Here is a 20,634-nt window from a genome sequence, read left to right as displayed (position 1 = left end):
TCCTGAACTCTCCAGGTCTGGTCCCAGATTTCAAAACAATCTCTAAGTTTCTGGGTTTTGCCATGGGAGAACTAGTTTACTATCACTCAGCCACTGCAGAAGACTGAGTCTCAATAAACAATCTGGGAAGCAGATTGAGAGTATCATCCTTACTGCATAGATGAAGAGAACAAAAGTGTAGGGAGCTTACGCAATTTGCCCAAAAATAACATAAACAACAGCAAACATTAATCGAGCACTTCTTACATGCAAGGCACTGTGCTAGAATGGCTATTTCATTCTTTCACTTAATCCCCAGGACAACCCTAGATAATAGGAATTGCTCTTGCACCCACTTTTCAGGTGAGAAAACTGAGGCTCAGAAGTTAAGCAACTTAGTCAAGATCACACAGCTAGCTAGTGATGAAACTAGAATTTGAAACTATGTGTTTAGTGTGAGCTATCTTGCCTATCCAATTTAATGTGCAAACAACCATGCCTTGCTCTTTCAACAGAGTCCCAGAACTGTGGCTCAAGCCTCATACTACCCAAGATGGGAAAAGCTCAGGTTTCTGACACCCACCTCAGTCCCACCGCCAGCATGGGCTCTAGCAGCTCCTTGATATCCTGCTGGATGCCTGGACCCATTGCTCGAGCTAACATGCTGATGCAAGTGAACACTGTGGCATCCACCTGCATTGCCTTCTGTCTCCTGCAGAGAACCAAAGAGTGGCTAGTTTAGACATAACAACATTCTCTGATACCCTACCTCAAAAGTGCCTTGGGGCAACGAGGGCAGGTTACCCAGGCAGGGCCACCACATGTGGGTGTGCAGGTTATCTACTGCACAATTCTAGGGGGCCCATCACACTGTAGTCACTGTAGATTTGTATGTTTAAAACAACAATCCAGCAGATGGCAGTCAAGTGTCTTGAGGAAGGAGCCCCTTTTCCAAATCCACACAAAAGGCACCATATAGGTTAGCACTATGCTCGCCAAGATACCTATTTAGGAAGCAAACTGAACAATGCATACATCAGGAACCAGAGTGCAGGGACAGCCATCACATGGAATAAAATGCACCCTATGATGAGAATGCTGGGCTTTAAAACAGGGGAGCCTTATTAATTCACCAGAGCAATCCTTGCTGCTAAAACAGGGAAATATAAAGACACAACTCTAATAAACACTGACCACCTAGCCTTAGAGAAGATACCCTGGCTTCTCCATCTTGTAAGGTGTTGAAGGTTTTTCTCATATTTTATTCATTGGGAAGTTTCGTGAGGTGGAATAACTTATCTGACTTTAGCGATAAGGAAAAAAGTGACCATTAGGTCTCCTCAGTTCCATCCAGGAGTCTTCTCTTTAGGTCTTACACCAAATAAGACCTTTGAAAGCCAGAGAAAAGAGCAAAAGGATTTCCAGTAAATAATAATACTGAAAACAGCACTGGCATCTAACATGTTCACAGGGTATTCAACCACCCAAAATATTTACATATATATCATCTCATTTGGAAAAGGCTGGAACTCAACTGAGGAAGGGCTGTTCTTTATACAATCTGCTATACCCTGGAGATTAATGATGCAAAGAATGGGCTTAAGCTCCATAGAAATTGAGATGGAGCATCCTTCCTCTCCAACCAAATGGGGTGGAAGGTGAAATCATAATAGAGATGCTTACTTATGGGCAAAGTCCTTAGGGGGCAAGGCTGCTCGAATGATGTCCAGCACACGAGGTAAATAGACCTTAAACTCAGACCTCACAGCCACAGAAAGTAGCCCCAGGGCTTGGAAGGCTGCTGTACGTTCCTTCTCCTTCTTGACACAGCTTAGGACATGGTTCATGGTATCTTGGAGGTACTGGGTATCTGAGCACAGAAAAGACAAAGTGTATGGCTCAAGGTCAGGGTTGATCTATATATCAAAGGTCAGAGTTCCTATAAAACACTTAAATTTAAGAATAAATTAAGAAAGTCTGCTGGAAAGATGTTAAGAAGAATTTAGAGAATGTACTAATAACCAAAGTTTTATTCTTGATAATCACTCTTCAGATACATCTTTTGGAAATATTAGAAATAAAAGATTTTTTTTCCTTTAATTAAAAAAAAAACTTAAAGGGTCTCTAAAACAATAATATCATATAATTGTCCCCATTAGTATTATATTTTGAGGGAAAGATTACATGCTCTTGTTTAAGAAATATATGTTGAATCTTGTTTAAAAACAAAAAGAAGACGAGAAGATCATTTAAACTATTTTATACTATATTGAAATTTAAAGTAATATTGAAGACTGTTTGCAATAAAGAGGCCATTCCATTCAGCTTAGGCCTGGAAATCACTTTGCTATTACCTAGAGATTTCTGTTATAGTTATACTTAATAGAACAAGATTTAGTCTGTAATTTGGAAAGTCATGTGTATTTTCATTAAGTTTACATAAGCCAATGGGCATGGGTAGGCGATTCTTGGGCAATTTAAGCTAAAGTGTTATTACTCCTCGGAAGGCTGGAATTTTCTGTTGCTTGCCTTTCTCCTATTTCTTCTCTTCCATCTTGCTGGCCCCAAGTCCGTGCACCACCAGCACATACATAATAGCACAGAAGGCAAGACCACACATCCATTAGAAAGTTAGGGGTGTTGCAGGCCACCAGAAACACACGTAGGAGACAGTGAACTAGACTCCCAAACAGCGCATACATATCACTGCATTTACCCTAACAAGAAATGCCTTCTCCCACAGCTCTTGTGGTCAAATGATGATGAAGCATGCTGGCCCAGGAAGAACAGTCTGAGAACCAAGGTAACACAACCCCAAAATCAGAGTGCATCAACGAGGAACACCAGGCCTGGCACAGGGAGACAGCATTTCAGCAGGAAATGAGCTTCAATCAAGGGGAATTTCCTTTTCCAGATTCAGCATCCAAAGAGATTAGGAATCTGACATTATTAGAGGTTCTAGCCCCATCTTAGGGTATTTTTGATATTCCCAAAGCCTCCATCATCAGGAAGTTCAAGCAATGACTTCCAAACTGCAAGCTTTATAAAAGTGGGCACTTTCCCAATGAGGTAGGTAGTTATGGAGGCTGCCAGGCTCAATCTCAGTGACATATTTTAATATATTATTTAATAAAACAACAAAAACCCACATCAAAAGAATAAACCTAGGGGCCCCTTGAGCCTTTGTATCCTGCTGCTAGGCAGCCTTTTGAACTTCCTAGGGTAACTGCTTCCCCAACATCCCAGACTTTGATCATATTTGGCCTAGTTATTAGTTTCCTTTGAACTAGAGACTTTCAACCCAAGATCATTTAAAGCTCTACTGAACAGGGCATGTCTGGTCATTAAAAAAGAGAAAAGCTGCTGGGTCCCAGGTGGGAAGAATGGAAAGCTGAAAAAATATGGGGAGATTTTCATTATACCATTTCTCTCTGGTTCAGTGATTTTATGTGGCTAATTGTCTCATCCTTACTCAACACGCTCTATTCTTACACATATCACATTTAACACCTCACCAGCTATATATTTCTCCTGCTGTGTCATCCAGGCTGGGTGGTGTGAAATGAGTCGGTGCTAGGGAACGGCATCTGCTGAGGGTCAGGCTGGCCCTCCACTTACTCTCCTGGCTCTCATTTGGTCCTGAATGCTTATTAAGCACAGGCACTGTGCACCATAGCGAAGTGCAGAGAGATGTTCAAGACGGGGTTTCTACACTTAGCAAGTAGGGAGGTGAGACAGGATATTAAGTATGAAAAGGCAACTGGAGTATTAATATAATTTTTACCTTTACCTTACTTCCAAAATACATTTCAAGTAACTAGAGGCAATTGTAATATAATAATGGTTTCCATTTATTGGGGCTTACTCTGTGCCAGGCACTTAGAGCAGGTGCTTAGGCATTAGTGTGGTTCAGCTTGTGAGGGAGGGATTGTTATTCTAACTTTACAAGTCAGGAGGTGGAGGCTCAGGAAGGTCAAATAACCAGTCCAAAACCTCACAGTTAAGGACAGAGGCAGGATTCACCTCAGGTTTGATGTCAAAGCCCTTCCACAGCTGGGGGCTGTAATGAAAGAGGAAAAGAGTATTTCCAGCTAGAGTAATCCAGGAAAGCCTCAGGGAGAAGCCAGTATCTGTTCTGGGCCAGCTTCAGGAGCCAGGAATTCCCACTGCCCAGTGAGAACAGGGTATGAATATGGGAACTCACAATCTATATCACTGACGAAATCTGTTTCCGAAACATCCAGCCCTTACTCGGTGACCACCTCAGGGGCGGAAGCAGGATGGTCACCAAATCCTGCCTGCCCCACAGCAAGGCTGCTGCACAGTATCCAAACCAAAACTGCCCTTCCTTTAGTCTGAGTCCATTCATGAACTTGTTGGCTTCCATGCACGAGAATCTGCTTGGCTCTGGAACGGCCTCTCTGCCTACACATCCTGACTGTTTCTGTGTCTGCTGCCTCAGACACTTGTAAAAAACCTGAACTAGATACCACTGAAATTGGACAGAGGGCAAAGACACCAGAGACTAGCCCCTTAGTTGGCACTGCTTCATGTGAGAAGCAGATACACTTTTTGGAATCACTTCTTCCCTGTTTAATTACCCTTAAATGGGTAATGATGTCTTCCATGGACATCCTCACCTGTGAAGGCAGAAGGCCGAAATGCAGCCAAGCGGGGCAACAAATTAAGGATTGTCATTTGGATCAGCGAGTTCTTGCTATTCCTGCATTTCAGCACCCACTGGCACACCTGAGAGAGGAAAGATACAGGGTTGGCAAAGGAAAGGGAGGTGTGGAGCTTGGGAACAGAGGGAGCAGACCTCTTGAAACTTACCTGATCAAATTTCTCCTCCATCAAGTCTCTGCAACACCGGCTCTCCACCAGGGTGGACTTAGCTGGGCAGGGGGAAGCCCCAAATCCCATGAGGCCTTGGTGAGAGCTGTATCCCAGCAGTCCTACCAAGGCATTTGACTGCTGGGGCTGCACAGCCTGGAAACTGGTAAAGGGGGTAATGTGGCGAGGTTTTGTTCCGAAGCCCATGAGATCTTTGCAGTACTTGTCATGGACCAATTGCTGCTGTGTGATTTCTTCCATTTCTTCTCTCAGGCGCTATATACGTAGAGGGAAAAATCATCTTTACTTACAAGTGGCATTCAACCTGGGCACTGTGGAGTCTACAGAGTAACACATTCACCCAACCCTAAAACGGTACTATTTCCAAAGTGGAGGGTGGCCACTCTTCATCTTTAGGATTAGGATTTCCCTAGAACCATGCAGGGCGCCTGATTTTGTTCCAATTTAGGAATGAGAGCATCACCTACTGAACAAGGAAGCAGCAGAAGGCGCTAGCTGCCAAAGACCCCCACCGCTCTTGGCTTAGGAAAGCTGACTTGCAAAAATCTGTGACTACAGCCTAAGATCACAGCAATGAAGCCTCTTGCAAGGCTGAGGGGCAGCCCCACACCAACATCCTGTTAAGGATATTCTGCTCTCTTCTCCCCAGAAACCCAGGTAGAAAGAACTCAGGCAAGTAATTTTCTCAGAGTCCTAGGAATTCCAGAGGAGCTGTGGAATGAGCTAACTGGCTGAGAACTCATGACTCTTTCCTATGCAGAGGAAATGCTTAATAACTCATCCTCCAACAGTCCAAACTGAGGATATAAAAAAATTTGCCAAACTTTTCTCCACACAGATATTTTCATTGTTCATAAAATCTTGCCTAGTATTTTTGTCAAGGTCACCAGTGAATGACTCCTATGCTGCCAAATCTGACGGTCAATTCTCAGTTCTCATCTTATTTGACTTCTCTGCAGCATTTGATCCAACTTCATATTTCCTTTTCCTTGAAACTTTTTTTTCACTTGGCTTCTTGGACCCTTCCTGGCTCTCCTCCGACCCCTTACCCCACCCCAGCTGCACCTTCTTGGTCTCTCTCGGTTCCTCATCTGCCGACCTCAGGTTCTCAGACCCCATCTCTTCTCCAACTATTCTAGTTCCCTTGTGGTTCTTATCCAGTCTCATGACATGAAATAACATCTATATGCTGGACTCCCAAATCTGTATCTCAGCCAGATTTCTCCCCACAACTACTCAATATCTCGCTCAGATGCCCAACAGGAATCTTAAACTTAACATGTTCAAAAGCAAACTCCTAACCTTCTATGCAAACCTGCTCCTCCCATCTCAGCCTTCCCATCTCAGTAAATGGCAACTCTATCCTTCCAGTTGCTAAGCCAAAAACCTTGACTCTTCTTTCTCCCCCACCAACGTCCAAATCCCAAATTCAGAATCCAGCCATTCCTTGAACCTCCATAGCTCCCACTATAGTCCAAGTCACAAAAGGCCTTGCTAAGATTGCTGCGGTTCCTTCCTAACTAGACTCCTGGCTTCAGCCATTGCCCCCCGATAATCCATTTTCAACATGGCAGCCAGAGCGATCCTTTTGTAACATGAGTCAAATGTCACTCTGCTGCTCAAAACCCACTAACAACTTCCCACACAAGGTCTCTACAGTGGCTTCCCAGACCCCACATGATGTGCCCCCCCCGCCCAGGTGTTCCTCCAACCCACCTCTCATCACCTCTCTCCTCTTGCTCGGCTCAGTCACAACAGCAATTTTGCTCCCCACAAAAAGGAGCGTGCTCCTGCCTGGGAGCCTCTGCGCTTGCAGAACCAGATGTCTGGAATGCTCCCACCCAGATGTCTGTATGGCTTTTTTCTTACCTCCTTCACGACTCTCCTCAAGCATCACCATACATTAAAACGTATTCCCTGATCCCCGCCAGCATCTCCTGTTCCCTTCCTCTGCCCTACTTCTCCCCGTGGCATTCATTGCCACATGACACACGATATATTTTACTTGTGTACTGTCTGCCTCCCCTGCTAGAATGCAATGTTTTACTCACTGCTGCATTATTTTAGCTCTGAGGACGTGGTATAGCTGGCCCATAGTAGGAGCTCAATTAGTATTTATTGAATGAATGAACAAGTTATGAAACCATAATACCTTACATTTGGGTAGTTCTTTATAATTTACAAAGCACTGTCATGAGTACTATTTCATTTAAATCTATGAGTCAGATGATATTGTCCTGTTTTACTGGGAGAAGACAAAATTCCCAGAGACGTCAGGACTACAGTGGAAAGCACCATGTTATACTCGGGTGGGGAAATCTCTGAGGGCTCCCATTTATGGAATGCCCACTATGCATCAGGTGTTGTGCTAAGCACTTCACAGGAGCCCAATGAGGTGGATAAGACCCCCATTTAAAGTAAGGAGAATGAGGCTAAAGGAGGTAATGTACCCAAGTCATAAAGTATAGAGAGGAGAGGGGATGCAAAGTCAGACTAGTTGGGCTACACAAACTGCAGCACACGCCACACCACCTCTATGGCACAGCCATTACCAAATGATCACTGGGTCTATTAAAGCAGGAAGCCCTCAGATGAAATTCCACACCAACTAGCTCCCCACAGGAAGACTCACAGATGGAGCTCTGCCTCTCAAATATATCCTGAATCCAGTGTCAGTGCACTGACACTGAAACCACTTCTCAGTGTCTGCACTGCCAATGCTAGTCAAGGCCACCACTGTCGCTCGCCCAGACCACTGTAATAGCCTCCTATGGTAGCTGTGAGAAGAGGACCTCCAACTGCAAGGCATATAACTGACCAAGGGCTCCAGCTGCTACTCCAAAATCTATGGCCATGTTTGTGCCAAGGCCATACTTTCCATGGGCTGCTTCTAGCCCATGACAGAACACAGTAGGAATGCTAAGGCAGGCCTCGTCTGACGGCCGACTTTGGCCTGAGGACCCCATGATGACACTGCAGCATAGACTAGGATACTTCCACCCAACTTTTCTTCTTTCTCTTGTTCACTCAGGGTCAGATGTACACTGAAGTCCGATGGTTCTCCAAACCTCTCCCAGCTCCCTCCCCATTTTCTCTCCCAGGTTATTTCCCTAATAAGATCCTTGCACTTTTATTTTATTTTATTTTTTTTTTTAGGTATAACTTTATTTTAGACTGCTTTGTCAACTTCTCCTCATTCTGGTTAGGGCAAATAGTTTTTTTTTTTTAAAGATTTTTTATTTTTTCCTTTTTCTCCCCAAAGCCCCCCGGTACATAGTTGTGTATTCTTCGTTGTGGGTTCCTCTAGTTGTAGCATGTGGGACGCTGCCTCAGCGTGGTCTGACGAGCAGTGCCATGTCCGCGCCCAGGATTCGAACCGACGAAACACTGGGCCGCCTGCAGCGGAGCGCGCGAACTTAACCACTCGGCCACGGGGCCAGCCCCTGCACTTTTATTTTTTAAAGATTAGCACCTGAGCTAACATCTATTACCAATTTTCTTTTTTTTGTTTCCCCCTTCTTATTCCCAAAGCCCCCTGGTATATAGTTGTGTATTCTACTTGTCAGTGCCTCTGGTTGTGCTATGTGGGACGCCGCCTCACATGGCTTGATGAGTGGCACCATGTCCGCGCCTAGGATCCGAACCAGTGAAACCCCGGCCGCTGAAGCAGAGCACACAAGCTTAACCACTTGGCCATGGGGTTGGCCCCCCTTGCACTTTTAAACCCATTTTCACAGCTGCTTTTTGAGCTAACACACCTCTTAACCAGCCTCCCTGCTTTCATTGCTTCCTGTCCACAAGCCCTTCCCCGCAAGGTGGCAAAGATTCTTAAAAACGGATGACATCACTTCTTGCCCCTGTGTACACATCTCCAATGTTTACCCTTCAGTGAGAATAAAAGCCTTTCCCCACAAGGTGGCAAAGATTCTTAAAAATGGAGGACATCACTTCTTTCCCCTGTGTACACATCTCCGATGTTTACCCTTCAGTGAGAATAAAAGCCAGCATCTACTATGAACAATTTGGCCCCTCCTCCCTCTCCCTTACTCGTGGTGAACCAGTTCCCTTCTTTCTGTTCCTTGAATTTGTCAAACTCTTTCCCATCTCAACGCCTCTGCCTAGAACACAATTTCCCTGCCCATTGCAAGCTGGCTCCTCCAAGTCATGTGGGTCTCAGCTCAAATGGCGCTGCCTCAGGAAGGGAGTCACCCCTCCCCCCATTACCCTCCATCTCAGTTCTTCACAGAACTGGCTGCTATCTGAAATGATCTTGTTTGCTTGTTTATTGCTTGTTTCCCCTATGAATGTCGCTCCATGAGGACAAAGACCTTGCCTTGTTTTGCTCACAGAATGGCATGGGAAGAGCCTGGACTCCCCTCTGACATGGCTTCTCACCTCTCCCTCCATGCTGCTGATTCGGACCAGCTCATTGAGGATCAGCAAGGCTCCATGGATCCGATCATCCCGATTCATGCCCTTCTCCTTGGCTAAGGTCTCGTCAAACCCTTTCTCCGCTTCTTCGAATGTGTGCTACGTGGAGATATGGAATGCCTTAATTACCCAGTGTCCAAAGTTAGAAAGAACACAGGCCCATCCCATCTATATGGGCTGAAGATTCTGAAGGGCTACAGTGCCTCCTCAGCACCTTGTGCCAGTATCATCAACAATACCAACTCATCAAGTCCTCTCATTTAATTGAGCAACTCTCATAATACTACTATGATGCAGATACCATTATCATCCCTATTTAATAGCGCAAAAACAGCAACTTAAAGAAATTAAGTGACTTGTCCAAGGTTACACAGCAAAGCCAAAACTAGAACCTAGGTCTCCAATCCCATGTTCAGGGCTCTTTCTGTAGCACAAGGTTCCTTAGTAAGTTCTCTTGGCAGCAGCAATCAGCACAGGATTCATGATACTAGGAGAGAGAACTGGCACTTTCTAAATTAGTATCAACTGTAGTTCATCAATTCTGAGACACCCATTTCTCCTTATTTTAACATCTCTGAAGAGAGATGTCTTATAACTGTTGATAAAAGGCAGTCAATCAGAGTTTAATTGGAATCATACTTTCATTCTTACTGGTACATAAAATAATGGTGTGGTTATCAACAGATCTTTGCTTTAGTGAAATACAATAGAATAACTCGACTCATACTGAGCTTTTAAAATCATTTGAGACCAAAACAAATGTGATACTTGCTCTGTGGCAAGGGGCCTGTTGCTGCCCTCTGGGCCAGGTGACACTCTATATAAATGTGCTTTGCTGGTGGTTGGAATGGAACCATCCCCTCACCCTGTACCACTGGGGCTTCTGCATCTCCTTTGGCTCACGCTGGGTGGTGAGAATCAGACAGGCACGAAGGGCAGCTACAGCTCCCTCACGGATGGCCTGTTTGGGATCCCATACAGCCACAAAAATGTTGTCAAAGAAGGGTTGCACTTGCTGGAAGAAGAAGGTGGGGACGCTGATGGCCAGCTCACGGAGAACCAGAACCTAGGAGAAAAAGGCACAGTGAGAACTCTCGTCCATACCAGAGAGTTCTGTTCTCTCAGGAATACAGCCTCTGTTTTTATGTGTAGAGCCTACACATTAGGAAAAGAGCAGACGGGCCTACTCTTTTAGCTAGGAAATTCTCGGGCTCTAGGAAGGAAAGGAAAATTGATCAAACACCTCAATGTTCACTATCCTAGGGTGTTTACAAACATAGAATGCTTAATGTTAGAACATAAACTCTGGAAGGGCAGATGTGTTCTATGCTTTTTATACTACTATGCTGACAACCTGCAACTGTGCCTGGAATACAGCAAGTATTCAATAAACATTTATTGAATGGGGGCCAGCCCTGTGGTGCAGCGGTTAAGTTTGCACGTTCCGCTTCTCGGTGGCCCGGAGTTCGCCGGTTCGGATCCCGGGTGTGGACATGGCACCTCTTGGCAAAAGCTATGCTGTTGTAGGCATCCCACGTATAAAGTGGAGGAAGATGGGCATGGATGTTAGCTCAGGGCCAGTTTCCTCAGCAAAAAGAGGAGGACTGGCAGTAGTTAGCTCAGGGCTAATCTTGCTCAAAAAAACAAAAACAAAAAACCCCCATTTATTGAATGAATGAATTATCCTGTTTAATATTTAATCTTGCTATTATTTTCATTTGACAATGCAAGAAACCGAAGGTCAGAGGTTGCTCCAAGTTAGAGTTAAGAAGTGGCAAAGCCAAGACTTGAACCACAGTCTAACCAACCGTGTCCCCCTTTCCCCCATACCATGCTCCTTTCTTGTGGTGCTGCCTCCTAAGGAGGGAGTGGACTGGAAAAGATCCCACCTATGCTTCTGATCCGTACCACATTCATTCCTAGATTCTCTCTCTTAAGGACAGACTCTCCCCTGTCCCACAGCCTGGAATCCTAGCCCATCAAACCAGCCTTTTTCAGGGACGAGCCTCCAAAAGCTGTGAGGTATGCCACTGGAAGAAGAGGATAAGAAGCTGCCACTCCCCCAAATGCAGCCAATGGGGAAAGAGGAAATTTGGGCTAGGTACCAATCATCAAATGTCTAAAAAACAAACAGGAAAGGCCTGGGAGAAGGCAGACGAACTCTCCCACTAGGGCCAGTGAAAGTACCTACTTCCCCTGCTCCTCTCTTAATCCCAGTACTTCCACATTCCCAGGGTGCGTGCAGAGACCACGGCAAAGATACCGAAGGGATAGTGCAGACTGTACAGTCATCTGGGGCTTTGTAAGCCCTTTGTCTTGTGGCTTCTTCTTGCCTGTGGCTGAGGGGTGGCTTGTGCTCGGTAGGCAATTTTGATTCTAGAAAATCAGAAGTCAGGATAAGCACTGCACTTAGGCTGCCTCTCAAGCAACAAAAGAGAATTTAAAGTTTCCTGTTCAGTTATGGAGCTTAGGGTGAAGAGAGAAAGGAATTCGGGACAGAATCTGAGGCCACCAAGAAGCACAGTGCCTTTGCCTAGAGTGTTCTCTCTTATTCTTTGCCTTTCAGAAACCTGAGCAAACAGAGTGAGGGACCTCGACACGGTGCCATCCCTCCCGAGGCCTGGCTGTGCTCCTCCCCACAGGCACTCACAGCTGCATGTCTCCGGCCCTCGTTGCGGTCAGCACCCAGCCATTCCAGGGCTCGCTTCACCTCAAACTCCACGTACTCAGCAGTGAAAGTGTCCCCTGCCATGGCAAGGCGGCCAATAGCCTTGGAGGCCATTTCCATGACAACTGGGTCATTAGAGGGAAGGAGGTTCCGAAGATAGTTAGCAAATCTGCCGATCCGGGTGGCATTGCCGCCTTCCACTCCTATGAGGCTGGCTGGAAAAGAGGAAAGAAAAAGGTGAGGACGTGCACATGCTGTCCAGAAAGAATACTGCCTTAAAAGGAAAGCTGGTGACCCCTTCCTTTTGAGTACAGACTGCACCTTCCAGATGGTAAGGATGCAGATAATTTTCATTTTAACCAAGAGGTTTGATATTTGTGCCAGAACTACTTACATAAAGCAAAATGACCTCATTTTAGTATATATAATTTGTTTTCCCAGGGAGGAAAAGAAAACAAACTGGGACTGAGTAATAATTCACAGGATGGATGAGCAGTCCCTGGGAGTTGAAAAAGACCTGCCTTTATTCACTGTACCCCAGTTCTACTTTTCCATTTGTGAGCCCCACTATGCCAAACTTTGCTCCACAGAGAAACCAGAGTCTGCAAAAAGCAACATGGGGAAGTGGAAAGAAAGCTGGCTCCTAGTCTCAGCTCTGACATACTGTCTGGCCCTAGAAAAGTCCCTTAACGGTTCTGATACTCTGTATTGAAAAAACATGCTTTGCCTACGTCCCAGTAGTGTTGCTAGAATACCTGAATAAGTACACTGAAAGCCACCAGGCTCCTCCAAATTCATTAAACAATTATGAACTAAGCCTCTAGTAAGTGGCAAACATGGAGTGCAGTGGACACAAAGGTAAGCAGTCCTTTATTCCTAGTTGTTATTGTCATCAGAGACTCTGTCCTTACCTATGGCCAAGATGCCACCTTTCCTCTCATTGGCATCTGAGCTGGAAACCAGTTCAAAAATGTGATGGTTCAGTTGATCATAGAAGCGAGTTGACTCCTCTTGACTCATCTGAAAAGGAAGATGTACTCAGAACAATTTCTAATGTTTCCCTTATGCGGGGTAGGGGGTGGGGGGGGCGCTTCCAAAGATTAGGACATGAGAGGTAGCCAGCAGGTACAGTTCAAACCAAAGACGACAAAGCTACTGCCCATTTCTATAGTTTTAAATTGTAAAACAACTGAACTTGCAACTCATCTGTTTAACAAATACTTATTGAGAATCTACTCCATGGCAGGCCACATCCCGTCCTAGGTTATACCTAGTACCAGGCGTACAAGGATGAACAAGACACACTGTCCCTGACCTCAAGTCTGGTCTCTATTTAGAAAGCCTCAAGCTATCAACTCTTCAAACCCACCCCAATCATTGTTTTTTTTTTTTTCTTTTTTAAGATTAGCCCTGAGCTAACATGTGCTGCCAATCCTCCTCTTTTTGCTAAGGAAAACTGGCTCTGAGCTAACATCCATGCCCATCTTCCTCTACTTTATATGCGGGACGCCCGCCAAAGCATGGCTTGACAAGCGGTGGATAGGTCCGCCCCGGGATCCAAACTAGTGAACCCCGCGCTGCCAAAGTGGAACGCGTGATCTTAACTGCTGCACCACTGGGCCAGCCCCATCATCCCATCCATTGTTACCAAGCAGAAAGAACTGAGGGTCTAGAGTGTGGTGGGAAAAAGAAAAAAAATTTTAAAAACAGCTGACTACGCTGACTCCTAAAATATGACAACACACGAAATGCCACAGAAATGTGTAACCACTGCAAAGGAACCTGCACCTTCTACGGTCATGAGAAACTGGGTGCCTTTCTAAAACAGAACCTCTGCATTTTCGGAATCCTTACTTAGCTGTCAAAAGGAATCTAAACCAGTGATGGTACATTTAGCCCAAACACTCCACGATGGCTGGCCCCAAATCACAGAAACCCCAACCTCTCGAAGCTCCATGGTGACATAGTGCTGGAGCTCCTTGGCAGCTTTTGCTCTGGTCTCCTCATTCCGGCTCTTCAGACCACTGGCAAACTGCTGCAGAACGCTCACATTGCTGGATGTGGTGGTAGCTGTGGTGGCGGCGGCAGGTCCGGTCCCAAGCATCTTGCCCTGAGCTTCTTTGGAGAGAAGCTTCCTTTAAATATTCTGGATAACAAACCATGGCGATGAATTTATTTACGGCCCCAGTTCCTCAACACAAATCTCCACCCAGCCCATGTCAGGTAGGGGATCCTAAAAAGGTTGGGAGACCTCACTGAGGAACGTGTAGAAAGCCTCAATTCATTTAACAATGACTGCCATTTACAAAAGGCAGGGTAGCAGAGAGGGTCAAATTGTGTGCTGTGGAGCTGGACTACCTGTTCTGAATCCAATTCAAAGTTATATACCTTGAGGAAGATACTTAAAATGTCTCAGTTTCTTCAACTGCAACAGGAGGATAATAGCACCTAACTCATAAGGTTGATGTGAGGATTAAATGAGTTAAAACATGTTAAAAAGCGCTTAAAACAGTGCCCGGCACGCAGTGCAATTGTTAGCTATTATCATCATTATTATCATTATGTAAGTGGCACAGTGCCAGGTACTAGAGGCAGAGAGAATAAAACACGCCAAGACTGTCCCTTTCCTCAAAGAGTTCAACTTAGAGAGGGAAAGTATTATTCTATAGCAGCACTGTTCAACAGAAATATAATGCAAGCCACAAAGGTAATTTTAAATTTCCTACTAGCCATATCAAAAAAGGCAAACAAATAGGTGTAACTAATACATTTTATTTAATCCCATACTTCCAAAATATCATTTCAATGTTATCAGTATAAAAAATTATTGATACATCTTCCATTCTTTTTTTGTTCTGAGTCTCTAAAATCTCAGTGTAAGTGTGCATTTTACACTTATGGCAATCTCACTTTAGACTAGTCACATTTCAAGTGCGCTAAGCCACATGTGACTGGTGGTCATTGTACTGGACGGTGCAGCTCTACAAAATACTAGTACTGGGAATGCGAGCTAAAAGAGATTGATTAGCTCCTGAAATCATTCCTTCCTTCCTCAATTAGGTACCGTCCCTTCCCTCAATGAGCTTACGATCTAGAGGGACATAAATAATCAGGCAACCACAATAAAGTGGACATAACAGGGCTCAGCCCAGATTTCCCTGGCAGTTACCATCCATAGCTATCCTAGGAATGTCCAGATTATACTAGAAAATCAATTTTTCAAAATTCTTATTTTTGAAAAAATTTGTGAGATGCACAGGAAAAAAACAGGGAATAACTGGTTTTGAAAAGCTTTTAAATACTCTGTTGCCAAGAAAAAGACTGTAGAAGGAAATATCCTTCAGGGGAGAGGAAACCTAAGGATCCCTGATGAGAAAACTACGGTAGAGCGCGCGTGTGGCGACTGTGATGAGGGGGAGGAAGGCTGGCAAGGAATTACCATTCTCAGGAAAGAATCAGTGTATCTTTATAAGGTCTAAGACTCACAAACCATCTGCTCCAGGCAGAATTCGATTAAAATACTGGAAGTCAAATCCTCTGGGGGTCTCGGCGAGGGCTCACAAAAGTTAAAGTTGGGCGGCTGAAATAGGGATGGGGGCGGGGAGGCAAAGGGTGAAAGCCAAGGATGGAACCGAGCTCAGCTCCGGGACTGGGTCCTTGAGAAATTTCCGGGGTGGAGTGCACGGGGCTGACACTGACGCTGGTCCCTCTGAGGACAATCTGTAGGTGGCTCACAACAAGGGGTGGCTGACCGGCAAGGAGATCCAAAGGCGCCCCGGCAGTACCGGAGCGGATGGGCCGGCCTTCGCGGCGCCAGAGACCACAGCAGGCTGAAGGGTGCAGAGGTCTCCTGGGCGTCCGGGAGGAGGTGGGCGTCGCCTCACGGGGTGGGGACCAAGGGCTCAGGCGGCGCCCAACTCCGTGGGGCCGGTACTGAGGGGACCCCACGTCCCACACAAGCGACTTCCCGGGCCCCCCCCCACGGACCATGCTTGCCGTGGGTCTGGACATTCCGCCGCCTTGGAGGGGTCGGTACCAGGCCCCAGACTCACCGCGCGGCTTCGGCCAAGACCTCAGCTGCTGCCGCCGCCAGCGCCGGTACCACCACTTCAGGCCCCCAACCCCACCACCCGCCTGGCCCGCTGTCCTCTAAGCCGGGAGGGAGGGAGGGCGGGCTCCCATCCCTAAGGACCAATCGACAGGCGTAAGAAGAAGATGGACTGGAAAACGGACCAATAGTAATGAAGTAGCCTTGAGGCTTCGGGACCCGGCTTCCCCAGGGGGCGGGGACTGTTCAAATAGACAAACCACGCGGCCAGTGGCAGGCGAAAGGAGGCTTAGCTTCGCTCGGGAGAGCCAATCGGTCGTGAGTTGACTTCAGGCACTTCCACGCACACATCCGGTGCATCCCTACTATAATTCCCCTCGGCGCTGGGGTTGCAGCCGTACGGAGTCCGCTGTTTGGGTGTGGTTAGAGGGGACGGGGAGGCGGTGGGCGGGCATTAGCGACCCCGCCGGGTTTAATTCTGAGACCAGAGTGTGAACGATGCCGGCGCCTTGTGATTACTGGAGCAAAAGATGTCAAATTTTCGGACTAGCGCTCCCCCTGCACCCGTCATTTCTCTTTTGTTAAGTGTAATATGCATTTGCAAGTTTTTACTTGGATTTTCCCACTTTCCCAAAATTGTCTAGCTCACAAGATCATTTGCGAAAAACCATTGCCAAGTTTTAACTAGATGAGCCACTCGTAAATAATTTCAAAGCAACATCATTATTAAGTCATCCTTTCAAAAAATCACTTGTAAAAATGGAATTTGACATCTCAGTTTTAAAATACATTCTGTTTATTATAATAAACATTGAAAATTCCTAAATAACTCATAATCCGAGTCTGATAAAATAAGCATTCATATTAAGGAGAACATATGTAGCCACTAATAAAGATAACGTAGTTGAATATTTTCTAAGAAGGAAAAGAGTTCGCAATTTGTTTCAAAAATATGTCACACAACAGTATAAGATAATTTTTAAAAAGCACGTATTTCTTATGTGTTCTATGTTCACATGGGAAAACAGAAAACTAAGATGTAATGGGATTTGGGGAAAGCATAATTTTTTTCTTTATACATTGCCATCAATTACTGGTGTAATAAAAAGAAATGTTTGTTGAAGAGATGTAAGTTTCCAGAAGTCCTAAACTTCTGGAAAAAAAGTTTGGTAATATTCTGTGGCTATTGAAAGATTTAAATATATATATATGATTACTACTTTAGGTTTAGAATCTTTTCATTGTATTGATTCTTCTGTGAACTAATTGTTCCTCTGAATTTCACATTTTTCACTTGTGTTCATCTCTATTTTTAATTATACATTTTCAACTATGTTGTATATTCACTGTTCAAATCTCAAAATAAATAAAAATTATATTTATCATGAAAAGTCTTACTCCAACCATACCCCTTTACTACTTATTTTCTTAGTTCTTAAGTATCCCTAAAGTTTCTTTATGCAAATACAATCAAATATAAATATATATTCTTATTTTCCCTTTTTGTTACACTATATACACTGTTCTGCACTTTTTAAAATTTTAGTGCATCTTGGAAATCTTTCCATTTTAGCATATAGAAGCCTTCCTTGTTCTTTTGTTTTTATACTGCTTAGTATTCCATCATATTGATATACCATAATTTATTTTTCCAGTCCTCTGTTGATGGACACGTGTTGTTTCCAAATTTTTGCTATTACTAATGATGCTGCCTACTAATGCGTTTAAACATATATGATTTTATTCCCTGGCAGGTGTACCAAGATAAATACGCAGAAATGGAATTATAGAGTCAGAGGGTAAATCCATGTGTACTCATGTTTGATGGATATTGTCAAACTGATCTCTATAAGGGAGGTATGAATTTTCACTCCTACTAGCAATGTATGAGATTTTTGCCACCCTAAGACGTGATAAAGCCCTGTTTTCTTTTCTTGTTGTTGTTGAGGTATAATTGACATACAATGTTACATTAGTTTCAGGTGTACAATATGATGTTTCAATATTTGTATATACTGCAAAATGATCACTACAATAAGTCTAATTAGCATTGGTCACCATACATCGTTACAAAATTTTTTCTTATGATGAGAACTATTTTTTTTTATTGAGTTATTGATAGGTTACAATCTTGTGAAATTTCAATTGTACATTAATGTTTGTCAGTCATGTTGTAGGTGCACCACTTCACCCTTTGTGCCCACCCCCCACCCCACCTTTCCCCTGGTATCCACTAAACTGTTCTTGGTCCATAGTTTTAAATTCCTCATATGAGTGGAGTCATACACAGATTATCTTATGATGAGAACTTTTAAGATCTGCTCTCTTTGGAACTTTCAAATATGAAATACAATATTATTAACTATAATCACCATGCTGTATTACATGCCCAGAACTTATTTATTTTTATTAACTGCTTTCTAGTTAATCAAAGATGATTTTATAGCAACAGTAATAGATGCATTTGTAGGTCTCTTTTCAGTTTACAAAGAGCTTTCTTATCCATTATGTTAAAATAGTAACTAATATTTATTGAACACTTACAAAGTATCAGGCATTCTTAGTGGACATTATAGACTAGTGGGTAAAAGCAACTTGGAGTAGAACTAACTGAATCTGAAACTCAGCTCCAACCCTTACTAACTATCTGAGCAAGTATCTCTTTGTACCTATTTCTTTATTTATAAAACAGGAAGGATTACAATGTACCTATCTCAGTAGGCAGTGTTGCCCAGTTAGACACTAACACATGTAAAGCCCCTAAAACATTGTATGCCTGGGGCTGCCCGGTGGCCGAGTGGTTATTCGCATGCTCTGCTTCAGTCACCCACGGTTTTGCCAATTTGGATCCTGGGCGTGGATATGGCACCGCTGGTCAAGTCATGCTGAGGCGGCATCCCACACGGCAGAACTAGAAGGACCTACAACTAGAATATACAACTATGTACTGGGGGGCTTTGGAGAGAAGAAGAAGAAAAAAATAAGGTGTCAGCTTTGGCCACATGCCCGAGTTGCTCAGTATCCCTGGGGTTCTCCCATGTATCCATGTTACTAAACTTGTTTGAAAAAAAAAAAGTGTGAAAACCTAAAAAAAAAAAAAAAAACCAAAACAGTGTATGACAAATGTGGACAGTCAATAAGTGCTGTTACTGTTATTCCTGAACATTTCCGTGAGGCAGGCTTTGTTCCCACTTTATACATGAGTAAACTGGTAGAGAGGTTAGGTCGTAGAGTTGTAAGTGATGGAGCCAGGATTTTAACGCATCTGCTTCTTCCTTTTCTCTGATTTGGCAGCATAGGACACTCAGGTTTGGCCAGTATTGCAAGTATGTGCTGGGTGGTGGAGTTGTAAATGTTTAACAACCAACTAGTTGGTAAAGGAGAGGGGCGAGTGTATATATACAGGGCTGTCTGCATGGCTATGTGACCTGTGAGGTCGTAATGTTGTGTCTTGAAGTTCTTAATGATTTTTGAACAAAGGGCCCTGCATTTTTATTCTGCACTGGGCACGAAAATTATGTAGTCAGTCCTGTGTACATATACATTATATGTGTATTACAACTTTATGTGTTATATATGTTATTACAACACATATAAAGGATGTGTAGCACACAGCTTACTAACAGCAATAAAATACACAATATTCTTTATTGTAACGGGCAACCTTCCATATGGCAGGTTGATTCTAACAGTATGCTTTTTTTGATATTATGCAGCCTCCTTATGGCTGCAATTGACCAATAAGTATAGTTTCCACATGAATGTTGGTTGATATTTTCTTTTATGTTAATGAGTAAGAGGAAAATGAGAGAATCAAGAGATATGTTGAAACTTCACTAGTTTGTCAATGACATTAGAAGCTTTTTTGCTGAATTGGATAATAATTTTCCAATACTGGAAGAATATTTCCTCAAACTTTTGCTGGTATTCACCAAGTAACAGCTACAGAGTTGACAGACTTTTAAGTTTAATCTGCATTATTAATTTTTCCTTGTCACTTTCTTAAGTCTAGATGATCAACAAAACAATTATCAAGCATTTGCTGATTTGTGCACTAAAAATACTCCCATCATGGGGCCAGCCTAGCGGTGTAGTGGTTAAGTTGGCACACTCCGCTTCGGCGGCCTGGGGTTTGTAGGTTCGCATCCTGGGTGTGGACCCACACACTGCTCAATAAGCCATGCTGTGGCGTGTCCCACGTACAAAATAGAGGAAGATTGCCACAGATGTTAGCTCAGGGACAATCCTCCTCAAGCAAAACGAGGAAGATTGGCAATAGGTGTTGTTAGGTCAGGGCCAATCTTCCTCACACACACACACAAACAAAACACCAAACCACCTTACTCCCATCGTGACAGGTTTCAAGCTACCAATGGATGTCACTGAATGAAAAGCTGGGAAGAGATGAGCAGTAGCACATTATCATGTAGTATTTCCACAATGCAGATACGACAGATGTAAACAACCTGAAGAGTATAAATACTAAAATGTAGTGATTATCAGTAAAATGTAGTGATAATTAGAAAGTAATAAGTTTTGAGTATTTTTTACCTTTGTTTTTAATATGGTTTAACTGTAAGTTTGTGTAATTTAATTTTTAGTAATGGCTGTGCTTAATGACCTGCTCACAAAATTCCTGAAACTTTAGCAATTG

General features: G+C 43.9%; 1 protein-coding gene across 5 annotated transcripts in view; it reads right to left on the bottom strand.

Moving 5' to 3' along the window:
• The window catches only part of MTOR (mechanistic target of rapamycin kinase), a 119,422-nt gene extending 103,332 nt beyond the window's left edge, over window positions 1–16,090 (bottom strand). For 4 of the 5 annotated variants that reach the window (XM_046660389.1, XM_046660391.1, XM_046660390.1 and 1 more), the window contains exons 1-10: window positions 15,985–16,090; window positions 13,875–14,078; window positions 12,844–12,952; window positions 11,915–12,147; window positions 10,130–10,330; window positions 9,229–9,363; window positions 4,813–5,088; window positions 4,620–4,728; window positions 1,663–1,849; window positions 563–691 (exon numbers count right to left, since the gene is read on the bottom strand). In XM_046660389.1, coding sequence (XP_046516345.1) covers window positions 563–691; window positions 1,663–1,849; window positions 4,620–4,728; window positions 4,813–5,088; window positions 9,229–9,363; window positions 10,130–10,330; window positions 11,915–12,147; window positions 12,844–12,952; window positions 13,875–14,036 — 1,541 coding nt within the window. In that variant the 5' untranslated portion in view covers window positions 14,037–14,078; window positions 15,985–16,090. The remainder of the gene's footprint in view (window positions 1–562; window positions 692–1,662; window positions 1,850–4,619; window positions 4,729–4,812; window positions 5,089–9,228; window positions 9,364–10,129; window positions 10,331–11,914; window positions 12,148–12,843; window positions 12,953–13,874; window positions 14,079–15,984) is intronic. The other variant, XM_046660393.1, reaches the window with a different exon arrangement.
• Window positions 16,091–20,634: the final 4,544 nt, after the last annotated feature.

This window comes from Equus quagga, chromosome 5, assembly GCF_021613505.1.
Source record: "Equus quagga isolate Etosha38 chromosome 5, UCLA_HA_Equagga_1.0, whole genome shotgun sequence".
Classification (NCBI taxonomy): Eukaryota; Metazoa; Chordata; class Mammalia; order Perissodactyla; family Equidae; genus Equus; species Equus quagga.
The sequence above is the reverse complement of the archived record's forward strand: the minus strand, read 5'-3'. Positions and strand labels throughout refer to the sequence as shown.